This window comes from Hyla sarda, chromosome 5 (genome assembly GCF_029499605.1).
Source record: "Hyla sarda isolate aHylSar1 chromosome 5, aHylSar1.hap1, whole genome shotgun sequence".
In the NCBI taxonomy this organism is placed as follows: Eukaryota; Metazoa; Chordata; class Amphibia; order Anura; family Hylidae; genus Hyla; species Hyla sarda.
The window spans coordinates 141,954,119-141,967,248 of NC_079193.1; the positions used below are offsets into that span (position 1 = coordinate 141,954,119).

The 13,130-nt window shown below is 42.6% G+C and overlaps 1 protein-coding gene across 1 annotated transcript in view; it reads left to right on the top strand.

The window, feature by feature from the left end:
• The first annotated feature begins 1,292 nt into the window (after positions 1-1,292).
• The window catches only part of AVL9 (AVL9 cell migration associated), a 138,737-nt gene continuing 126,899 nt past the window's right edge, over positions 1,293-13,130 (top strand). The window contains exon 1 of the mRNA XM_056520407.1: positions 1,293-1,656. Coding sequence (XP_056376382.1) covers positions 1,555-1,656 — 102 coding nt within the window. The 5' untranslated portion in view covers positions 1,293-1,554. The remainder of the gene's footprint in view (positions 1,657-13,130) is intronic.

Here is a 13,130-nt window from a genome sequence, read left to right on the forward strand (position 1 = left end):
CATCATGACATCCTCTCACCATGCCCCCCTCACATCATGCCCCCTTTTCATCCGTTTTTGATATATACATTTTTCCCATCTTCCTTACTTAGCCGCGCTCGGCAGGCCAGGTCCGGTGTCGGGTCTTGCGGGCTGCGGTCAGTGAAGCTGGATGAGTGACGTACTCTGCCGGCTGCACAGCATCAGGGACGTCACTCATCATTCGCTGCATCCGCCGCTGGTCAGTGTGGTCGCCGCTGGCAGCCCAACCGCAGCCACCTTAGAATAGTCACAGCGGCAGCAGCATTGAATGAGGGACGTCCCTGATCTTGTGCAGCGGAGCTAGCAGAGGACATCACTCATCCGGCTTCACTGACCGCAGCCGACACCGGACCTGGCCTGCCGAGCGCGGCACGGTAACGAAGATAAAAAAAACAATACAATAAAAAGCAGAGGGGAAAAGAAGGAAAATGTAAAAAAAACAAAGGGGGAACCGCGCGCTGGTCACTGATTTAAAGTGGCCGCGGCCAGGCTGCTAATCCTTAACAAGCAGACGCTGCTGCGGCCACTTTAAATCAGTGACAAAAAGATTTATCGGTGTATAACACGCAGGCAGACTTTTTGCCTTGAATTTAAGTTTTAAAAGTGCGTGTTATACGCCGATAAATACGGTATATATATTTTAGTTTTTTTCTTGGTCACTGCATCTGCACTCACATTTAAGCTCAGAAATGTTTTATTTATAGTTATCGCTTGTCTGGGCACTAGTAACCATGGAATATTTCGTGAGATGTTTCCGCCAGAATTTTCTGGGATGAAAATTTGGTGCAAAAATCAGAAATTTTGGCGCCAATATGGCTGCCACAAAAACAAATTTAGGGTGCGAAAAAAAAACAAAAGTGGCACGAAAATGATTTTTCACATATTTTCTGATTTTTAAAGCAGCACAAAAGACCTTTGAAAATGTAAGGAGAAAAAAGTGTGACTACTATCGCTGGAACTGAAATTACAGTAGTTTTTGAGAATCTCCCCATTGTCTTAAGCTGCACACCAGCTGTTGGTATTAGACCTCAGTTCTGCTGTGAATATTCCCGCTCTCTATATATCCAGCACATTCACTTTTGTGAGGTAACTTGGCGTATATATTTTACAGGGACGGTAAGAAGACGCCGCAATGTATCACGGACCGAGCAGCTACAGGCCTATCCCACAGCTCCATGTCATATTACACAGCTCTCCCCTCAGCCAATCCCGTCAAGGATCTGCGGTCACGTGGTATTTGGGTTTCTGGGACGTGAATGGAGGTCCGGCGTGACGTCACTGTAAGCCTGTCACTGACATGTGACCGCATGCTGAGAGGAGGGAGGCAGGGGACTGACAGGGCAGGTCTGAATGGTAGCGAGAGGCGTGGACTGGACACAGGGCAATACAAACACACTGACTGGTGTTCTCTAGATTCAGTGCTGGTAAACGGGCCCCTATAACCATACATAGTACGTCACAGAGGGGTAATTCCTAAACGTCTCAGGTCTGCCCCTGGTGGCCGCAGCAAAAGGTGTCTCGGTGACTTCACGCATGGATGCCCTGGCTGGGCAAGAGAACCCTGGGAGCAGCGGCAGACCGGGGCCTGTGCTGCATATTGTGGTGGTGGGCTTCCATCACAAGAAGGGCTGCCAGGTGAGTCTTGTGTGACACTTCCATGTGCATGCTGCCCGTCTCCATACACCTGCTTTCCTGCTCACCTGTGACTTCACCTGCTGACGTGTGTGATCCTTCCATGTGTATTACTGCTCATCGCCATAGATCTGTTGTCTTGCACTCCTATGACTTCACCTGCTGGCTTGTGTGACACTTCCATGTGCATGCTCCCTATACTGTCGAGTACACAGTACTTGTCAATCCATGACAGTCATATCCAAATTCATAATGAATTACTGATGGGCTACTTTATATATGGTGCTTGGGCACTGATCACTGGTTCAGGTGTTCCTGTGCAGAACGATTTGTTTGGGGGTACCAATGATCAGACACTAATCCTTCTCCTGTGGATAGGGGATAGGGATGGGAGTTTTTTAAGCTGGATAACCCCTTTTAGTATGGCATAATTTAGACTTATTACACAACTATGCATTATTCATTATGCATATATATTTGTCTTGTACTGTTTCTAACTTACAGCCTGAAATCTCCCAACATTTCTTTGTCTGACTTGATTTAATTCTAGGTAATGCAGTCTTTAACCTGTTCCAGACCCACTTAAAGGGGTTATCCTGTGGGTTCAAAGCTATTGTGTGGGCATTAGGTTTATTTTGTTATAACAAAATAAACCTTTACTTACCTCCAGCTCCCAGGCCTAGTGTGTCTTACTGCAGCTCAGCGAACTGTTGTCCAAGTTAATGTCCCGCAATTCGCTGAGCTGCGGTACAACACATTAGCCCTGTTTTTATTAAGAATGGAGTGTTTATCTTGGAGTGATTTCAGGTTTACTGCTAGTATTTTTCTCCCTGATTTACTAATCTGTCGCCCCTCTTTTTTTTTTTTTTTTCTGCCATATACAGTGTACTTTTACTTTTATTTTTAAATTCCCCTCCGGGAGCCTTGAGTAGCCGGTACTGAGGAGCCATTCAGGGCTCCCGGCGGGTTTTCAAATAGAAGCGCTGCGGTGGGGAAAGATATATAGAATCGTTGGGGGAATGTATATGTCTGGCCCCCCACAGCTTCTATACATCTTGTCCCCTGCTGCGCTATATGTCTTGTCCCCCGGCAGCATATGTGTATATATACATTCCTCCTGGCAGCGCGTGTGTGTATATATATATATATATATATATATATATATATATATATATTTCCCCCCCCCCCAGCGCATGTATGTATGTATGCATGCAGCGCTATGATTGACAAGCATTCTATTAGCAGCGCATCTGGCCAGAAAGCCGGCTGCCCGATACGCTGCTTGAAGAATACTTGTCGTTCATAGCGCTGTGGCAGCATATGTGTATAGATGCGCTGTGGGGGCCAGATAATGCTATATGTCTGGCCCCCACAGCTTCTCTGTATACATATGCCTCTGCAGCACTATGAATGACAAGTATTCTTTTAGCAGAGCATCGGACAGCCGGCTTCCCTGCCAAATGCGCTGCTAAAAGAATGCTTGTCAATCATAGCGTTGCCGGGAGCTTATGATTGCGCTGCGGGGTGTGTGTGTGTATATATATATATGTGTGTGTATATATATGTATGTATGTGTATATATATATATATATATATATATATATATATATATATATATAGAGAGAGAGATACATGCGCTGCGGGGGGGAATATATATATATATATATATATATATATATATATATATATATACATACAATGTAAATAAAAACGGCACAACCAATGTCCAGAAGAGAAGTGAAATGAGGGGTGCCCGCATAGCTGGAACCTGGGTCCGCCGGTTCCTCAATCCAGACAATAGCAAATATGATGCAGCACTCCACAAGTTGCAATAAAGGTGGTTTTATTCCATCATGTGCAAAGACAACGTTTCACCAGCCTCACGCTGGCTTTTTCAAGTGAATAATAGTGATATTGGTGGGTATTTATAGACCGCCCACTAAGTCATGTGACATAGGTAATACATGATTGACATATAGAAATAAGGGGTCATCAGAGAACATTGTGCAATCAAAAATATAAATCAATAGTATAAATAATCATATACAGTGTTCCATACATATAAAAACATCCGGTCATCATTTGATGTAGAAATACCTGTAATCGGCATAATAAATCAAAGTGAACTGTGAATATGTGACGTGATGTGAAATGCCTTCCGGGGTCCTGCCGCGATGTATCCCAGTCACAGGCGCCAAAGCGCCGGAAGCGGTGTGCGCATCGCTGAAGAGTAGAGGCATTTCCGGGTTCGGGTAGAACGTGATACCAGGAGCGCGTCCTCGCATCCATGGCAACCCGACTCCGGACCAAGACGTGGCTGGCGCATGCTCAGAAAGGTTCCCTATCCTGTCAGTGAGGATAATCTCCCTGCATAAGAGGCCATATCAATATCGCTGCATAGAGTGTATACAGTTTGATTGAATTAGCTTGGCAATCATATAAGCTAAATTCAGTAAAAAATAAAGGCATAATGTATTCATTCCTGGGGGACAGCAAAAAAGTCTAGTGAAGGCTGAAAAGTAAAAACAGCAGACACAGAGCAGGTAAGTAAACAAAGAGAAATGCAGTCACTGTTGCTAGGGCTGGGATCCCATATCTTGTGGTTGCCCCTAGCAACCGGTCGCAATACGAGCTGCAAAGATAGAAAAGAGGGTAATGACTAACTCCAGTCGGCATGTTTGGGCCGACTCCACTCTCCATGCATACTAAGATGAGTTTACCGGTGTATATGAACCGGGACCGTTCTGGCATCAGCATATGTAGACCAAGATTTCTTCGGTGTGTATGGACCGATATCTGTTTCACAGTAAGATGTAGAGTAAGAAGCTAAAAAATGAAGAAATGTAAATTGTTAAAACAACCTAGCAAACTCCACCATGCAAAGACATTTATTAATGTGCGTAGATAACATGGTCCATAGCGTATCGGGTTCTGTATTCAGGGGGTGTCTTATGAGTATTGTCCATGGACATGGACTATCTCTGCACCTATGAAGTGGTATCCCCATGCATATCGGGTGTTTAACTCTCCAAACCCTATAACCCACGCTATCTTGGGACCTGAATCTAAATCGCACCCACATGCATAGAACATTCACACTGGAGTATAGGTAGTCAGTTAGTAGGTCCAATCCTCAAAGATATATAAAGAAAGGTATGTGGAGGGGGAGTAGAGTCAATTACCCAGAGAGCAAGAAGTAAGGTTTGTAGTTGCTGAATATTTGGTTGCTGTTTCCTCAGGAATATGTAATCGGAATAAAGTATATAGGGTGGAGTGACGTCAAGGCAGGTACCCGGAAGGCATGTGAACTAAAATAGAAATTGAGAGAAAAGGAATTAGTTGCAAGAATGAATCACTATACACCTTTAGCAGGGTTAATACCCCCTAACATAAAGGGCTAGACCCTATTGGCGCCTCAACATCTTAGGTAGGACAGTGAACTCTACATTGAGTCCATTTGGTCTAAGTGTATTAAGGCTGTGGATCCACTTGAGTTCTCTAACCTGGAAGGATGCTATTCTATCACCCCCTCTTTTTGGGGGAGGAATATGGTCAACTATCATGCACTTAAGATCTGCTTCTGTGTGTCCCGCTTCGGTAAAATGTTTAGACACAGGAAGGTCCAATCGTTTTTTTCTGATTGAATACCTGTGTTGGTTCAATCTTGTCCTGAAATCATTTTTAGTTTCACCTACATATAGGTGTTTGCATGGGCACCAAAGGATGTACACAACATGGTCACTATCGCACGTTAAGTAGAATTTAATGGGAAATTCTTTCTGGGTGTCAGGATGTATGAACGTGGTGCCTTTTTGTAAATACTTGCATGTAATACAGCGTAAACAGGGAAAACACCCCTTCGCTTTTACAGACAAGTACTTCTGTTGTTTACCTGGTCCAGAGATGTCAGCTTTGACCAAGTGGTCCCTGAGGTTACGTGCTCTACGGTACGACATAAGTGGAGGAATTTGAAATTCTCTAATCTGGGGATAACTATCTTTTACCAGGTGCCAATGTTTCTTAATGGTAGCTGCTATGTTACTAGAAACTTCGTTGTAGGTGGAGATGAATGGTATTCTCATGGATTGGTCTTTTTTGTATGTCTTGGATTTGCCCATATGCCTTTCTGTTCTAACTTGTTGTACATACAACAAGTTAGAACAGAAAGGCATATGGGCAAATCCAAGACATACAAAAAAGACCAATCCATGAGAATACCATTCATCTCCACCTACAACAAAGTTTCTAGTAACATAGCAGCTACCATTAAGAAACATTGGCACCTGGTAAAAGATAGTTATCCCCAGATTAGGGAATTTCAAATTCCTCCACTTATGTCGTACCGTAGAGCACGTAACCTCAGGGACCACTTGGTCAAAGCTGACATCTCTGGACCAGGTAAACAACAGAAGTACTTGTCTGTAAAAGCGAAGGGGTGTTTTCCCTGTTTACGCTGTATTACATGCAAGTATTTACAAAAAGGCACCACGTTCATACATCCTGACACCCAGAAAGAATTTCCCATTAAATTCTACTTAACGTGCGATAGTGAACATGTTGTGTACATCCTTTGGTGCCCATGCAAACACCTATATGTAGGTGAAACTAAAAATGATTTCAGGACAAGATTGAACCAACACAGGTATTCAATCAGAAAAAAACGATTGGACCTTCCTGTGTCTAAACATTTTACCGAAGCGGGACACACAGAAGCAGATCTTAAGTGCATGATAGTTGACCATATTCCTCCCCCAAAAAGAGGGGGTGATAGAATAGCATCCCTCCAGGTTAGAGAACTCAAGTGGATCCACAGCCTTAATACACTTAGACCAAATGGACTCAATGTAGAGTTCACTGTCCTACCTAAGATGTTGAGGCGCCAATAGGGTCTAGCCCTTTATGTTGGGGGATATTAACCCTGCTAAAGGTGTATAGTGATTCATTCTTGCAACTAATTCCTTTTCTCTCAATTTCTATTTTAGTTCACATGCCTTCCGGGTACCTGCCTTGACGTCACTCCACCCTATATACTTTATTCCGATTACATATTCCTGAGGAAACAGCAACCAAATATTCAGCAACTACAAACCTTACTTCTTGCTCTCTGGGTAATTGACTCTACTCCCCCTCCACATACCTTTCTTTATATATCTTTGAGGATTGGACCTACTAACTGACTACCTATACTCCAGTGTGAATGTTCTATGCATGTGGGTGCGATTTAGATTCAGGTCCCAAGATAGCGTGGGTTATAGGGTTTGGAGAGTTAAACACCCGATATGCATGGGGATACCACTTCATAGGTGCAGAGATAGTCCATGTCCATGGACAATACTCATAAGACACCCCCTGAATACAGAACCCGATACGCTATGGACCATGTTATCTACGCACATTAATAAATGTCTTTGCATGGTGGAGTTTGCTAGGTTGTTTTAACAATTTACATTTCTTCATTTTTTAGCTTCTTACTCTACATCTTACTGTGAAACAGATATCGGTCCATACACACCGAAGAAATCTTGGTCTACATATGCTGATGCCAGAACGGTCCCGGTTCATATACACCGGTAAACTCATCTTAGTATGCATGGAGAGTGGAGTCGGCCCAAACACGCCGACTGGAGTTAGTCATTACCCTCTTTTCTATCTTTGCAGCTCGTATTGCGACCGGTTGCTAGGGGCAACCACAAGATATGGGATCCCAGCCCTAGCAACAGTGACTGCATTTCTCTTTGTTTACTTACCTGCTCTGTGTCTGCTGTTTTTACTTTTCAGCCTTCACTAGACTTTTTTGCTGTCCCCCAGGAATGAATACATTATGCCTTTATTTTTTACTGAATTTAGCTTATATGATTGCCAAGCTAATTCAATCAAACTGTATACACTCTATGCAGCGATATTGATATGGCCTCTTATGCAGGGAGATTATCCTCACTGACAGGATAGGGAACCTTTCTGAGCATGCGCCAGCCACGTCTTGGTCCGGAGTCGGGTTGCCATGGATGCGAGGACGCGCTCCTGGTATCACGTTCTACCCGAACCCGGAAATGCCTCTACTCTTCAGCGATGCGCACACCGCTTCCGGCGCTTTGGCGCCTGTGACTGGGATACATCGCGGCAGGACCCCGGAAGGCATTTCACATCACGTCACATATTCACAGTTCACTTTGATTTATTATGCCGATTACAGGTATTTCTACATCAAATGATGACCGGATGTTTTTATATGTATGGAACACTGTATATGATTATTTATACTATTGATTTATATTTTTGATTGCACAATGTTCTCTGATGACCCCTTATTTCTATATGTCAATCATGTATTACCTATGTCACATGACTTAGTGGGCGGTCTATAAATACCCACCAATATCACTATTATTCACTTGAAAAAGCCAGCGTGAGGCTGGTGAAACGTTGTCTTTGCACATGATGGAATAAAACCACCTTTATTGCAACTTGTGGAGTGCTGCATCATATTTGCTATTATATATATATATATATATATATATATATATATATATATATATATATATATACACACTGATGCTTGAAAAAGGTGGTGGATATCACTGAAACGTTGCATTTGAACATGGTTTAAATAAACACCGTTGTGTTTTTTACTTGAACCCGTGAGTGCTGTTGGACTTTTTGTTGTTATATACACACACATATATGCGCTGTGGTGGGTATATGATAGCGCAACAGGGGGCAAGAAATATAGAAGCTGATGGGGGCCAGACATATACCCTTCCCCCCAGCAATTCTATATATCTTTCCCCACCACCGCTTTTCTATTTGAGAACTCCGCCGGGAGCCCTGAATGGCTCCTCAGTATCTGCCATTCAGGGCTCCTGGCAGGGAATGTAAAATACATTTTACATCGCTGGGGAGCGGAGCATGCCGCCCGCTCCCCTGCTTAATAACTTCTGATTGGGTCTCAGAAGTGAGACCCGATGCGATCAATCCCTCAGCCCCTGTACTACAACCCTCATCATGGAATGGACCCTGTTCCATGATGGGGGTAGGATTCACTCAGTTTTGAGTAATTTCCCGACAGCTCAGAGCTGTCTGGTTTTGGTGAAGCAAAATTCACAGGTTTTCCTGAGTTTTTCATCATATTCTGAGTTTTTTTTTTCTTGTCGGGAACAGGCCTCTTTTTGAGCTAACCATGCCCGTTTTGACGGGTTTAGAAAACACTCTGAGTGATGATATCTTTTGCCGGGAAATTGTGCTGCATGGGCTATACAACACAAATTTGGTTGCACAACCCGAGAAAAAGAGTCATGTTGACATTAGTAAATCAGGGCTATTGAGGGAGATTTTTCAAAACCTGTGCAAAGTAAAAGTTGCTCAGTGACCTATGTCAACCAATCAGATTGCTTCTTTCATTTTGCAGAGGCCTTGTTAAAAATGAAAGAAGCAAACTGGTTGCTATGGGCAACTGGGCAACTTTTCTCCCCATAGAGCTTACATTTTCTTCCTCCTCCTCCTCAGATCTATAACTTATATTTTTCCAATGACAGAGTTGTTTAAGTTGTACTTTTTACTGGCACCCTTTATTTTACCATATAATGCATTACTTAGCCTGAAAAAAATATTTGTAGGGCAAAGTTGAAAAAAAAATGGAATTGGGCAATTTTGTAGGGCAGTCATTTTTTCCAGAGTACACCATATGGTAAAACACTGAGCTGTAGTTTTGCCCAGTATTGACTTTTTGATCACCTTTTCTGGGATATAATGTGACCAAAAATCAGCAATTTTGTCTCTTAGATTTCTTTTGCATTGACACGTGGAATTAAGAATGTAGTTTCAAAAATTCTACATGCGACAATACTAGGTAATTTTCAAAAAATGTTTTTCCTTTTTTTTTTTTTTTTTTTTGAGCAAACATTCGATAGATCAATGTGATGTATATGCATTATCCTGATCTATGAGATGGGTGCTCTATGGATACAGCCTGCATAAAAGTAAACTCAGATGTCGGGTTGTACCAGCAGATGTCAGTTGCAGCCAGCACCTGCTCAGTATGGTACAGGCCCGGTTCCCATGCCCACTCCATACTCCTTTACCATGAAGTAAATGTGTGGGTTACAGGGAACCTTTTAAAGGGGTATTCCAGGGGTATTTACAGGGGCTGTAAAGTTAGTGTAGTTGATAATATAGTGTCTGTACCTGTGTGTGTGACGGTTTTCTCACAATTCTTCTGTGATTTTAACCTCAATATTTATTTTTACCAGCATACAAAATTACTGTTGTCTCAGATTTTTCCCAGGTTGCAATGCTGCCGAGACCTGACTCACTAGTCAGCTGATGACAGGGAGCCTGTCTGCTTCAATGGGTGGAGGGATCGCTTGGTGGGAGAGAGATCAATCTGCAACTAATGCAAGAGCTGGAGGCACCCTGATTGAAAACCACAGGTCTTTGAATGGATGCAGCTCATTTATGTTTCAATGGGTGGGGAGGCTGATGTGTGGGAGGGAGAAAAATTGAATTGTTGGATTTGTAGTCAAAAAAGAAAAGTCAAACAGGAAATACCAGTTCACAAAAAGCTAGCCACAGTATTATGGTAATCTCACAACATAGCCATTTAGCACCAAGACAAGTGCAGATCCTTCCTAAGCATGTCCATTACTGCCTGCCAGGTACGTACTAAAATCACCTTAGGGTGGATAACCCCTTTAAGGCCCTTTTCACACTGCCATTGCTCCCCGTCAAGAAGAGCCATGAAAATGTTTCTTCTTTTTTTTTCCCCGGACTAACGGCCGTTCTCATGACGGGGAGCAATCGGCAACAACGGGTCCCATTTACTATTATGGAGGCCGCTGGGCGCCGTTATCAATAGCAGGAGAAAAAGCTAGCCCGCTGCACTGCTGTGCACTAACAGGAGTGTGAAAAAAGCCTTACTTGTTTCATGCTGCACTAACTACAGACAGGATATAGATACACTATGACTTGCTCTGAAGCACTCTGGCATTTCAGAGAATTGATAGTTAAAAAAATGTCACAAGGACCTGTGTAAGTAGTCACAGAAGGCAGGAGTTTCATGACTCTACCTATACACTCCTAGGGATAGATGTGTCACTCAAGGCTGGCAGGATGGGAAGCAGTGGTCGGTATTCACCCTAATTTCCTAGGTCCTGTCATCTTTTTTTGATTACTATGATCATTCTGAAATGAGTTGAGTAAATCAAAGTGTCTCAGCATTCTGCTGCCTGCAGATTGGGCAGCATGAAACAAGTGACAGGTTTCCTTCAAACAGACTCTTTCCCCATTATAATGGAAATACTGGCGGAACACATTGCAATCAATTGGAGACTTCAGTGTCCGCGATGTCCTAGCGCTGACTGATTCAGTCGGCTCTGGCCGCACTCGGAATCTCCGGGCGGAAATTTTCTGCCCGGAGATTCCGTAATCTGAACCTAGCCTTATCATTTCAGTCAATAGAGTCGGTTAGGCATTAGGCATCAGCCAATCACCTGCTGAGATGGGATCTTGTCTCAGTTTGTGATTGACTGTGCGGGCTGTCATTGCTGTTCAGCACAAGAGCCTCTCTGAAGGTGGGGCAGGCACCGATATGTTCTCATCCTATGACAGGGCAGAGCAATAAAAATATCTAGTCTAAGTTGTTAGGAAATGATGATATGTCTGCAGTCTAGTTCGCTGACTGTTTCCTAGACCAGTATTCCCCCAACCTGTTGCAAAAGCACATTTCATATCATGCCCTGATAACAGAAAGCATAGACATATGTCAGCTGAAGCGGCAGATTTTAGGCAGAGAACAAAGATTGGACAGTCAAAATTCAATATGCTTTATTTATTTTTTTTTTCTGGGCGATAAGCCATCTCCAACGGAGACTACAGTGTCTACCCCTTTTACATTCAGAAAACAGTGCAGTACCTACCACCTTTACATTCAGAACACTAGACCCAGCCAAGCATATCCAGCCAACAGCTATGTTATGGCTGGCTTTACTCCGTACCTGTACTAGATTGTGTTGTGTTTACATTGTTCCGTACTGGCTTGTGCATAACGCCAAAGTTCAGGTGTTTGTCACCATATATTTTGTGCCCAAAATGGGATTGGAGACTGTCATCTGTAATGAGGAAGAAAATCAAAGCAGGACCTCCATGAGTCAGATGGTCAATTTGGTGTAGAACCTTGCTGAAGGTTAGTTTTTTTGGTGGGTTTTCTTAAAGGGATACTCCACTGGAAAACATTTTTTTTTTTAACCCTTTAACGACGCAGTTCGTAAATGTACAACCTGGTGAGGTGGTACTTATCGCACCAAGACTTACATTTACATCCTATACATAACCGCGAGCATCGGAGCGATGCTCGGGTCATGTGAGTCAGGTTCCGGCTGCTGATAGCAGCCGGGGACCCGCCGGTAATGGCGGACATCCGCGATCGTGTGGATGTCCGCCATTAACCCCCTCAGATGCCGTGATCAATACAGATCACGGCATCTGCAGAAGTGCGGTACTTAATGTGGATGATCGCCTGCAGCGCTGCCGCGGAAATCCGATCATTTGCCTACGTCCGTCTCCCAGCGTCTTCTGCTCTGGTCTGTGATCGGGCAGACCAGAGCAGAGGATAGCTGATAACAATGATCAGTGCTATGCATAGGACATAGCACTGAACAGTATTAGCAATCAAATGATTGCTATAATGCTATAAATAGTCCCCTATGGGGACTATTAAAGTGTAATAAAAAAAAAGTAAAAAAAAATTGAAAAAAATCTCCTCCTCCAATAAAAATGCAAATTGTCCATTTTTCCCCATTTTACCCCAAAAAGTGTAAAAAAAAAATAAATAAATAAATAAATAAATAAAAATTGTATAAACGTATTTGGTATGGCCGCGTGCGTAAATATCCGAACTATTAAAATATTATGTTAATTATCCCATACAGTGAACGTGTAAAAAAAAAAAAATTGTCCAAAATTGCTTTTTATATAACATTTTATCCCCCCCAAAATTGATAAATTTATTTAAAAGTTTTATATATGCTAATGTGGTTTAAAAAAAAAAAATTACAGATCGCGGCGCAAAAAATGAGCCCTCATACCGCCACTTATACGGAAAAATAAAAAGTTATAGGTCAGCAAAATAGAGGGCTTTTAACCCCTTAAGGTCCCGGGGTTTTTCCGTTTTTGCATTTTAGTTTTTTCCTCCTTGCCTTTAAAAAATCATAACTCTTTCAATTTTGCACCTAAAAATCCATATGATGGCTTCTTTTTTTGTAAATTTTGGGGGCTTCCGTTTCTACGTAGTACTTTTTTCGGTAAAAATGATGCCTTATCTTTATTCTGTAGGTCCATACGATTATAATGATACCCTACTTATATAGGTTTGATTTTGTCGTACTTCTGGAAAAAAATCATAACTACCGTATTTATCGGGGTATACCACGCACCTCATTTTACCAAGGATATTTGGGTAAAAAAAGTTTTTTACCCAAATATCC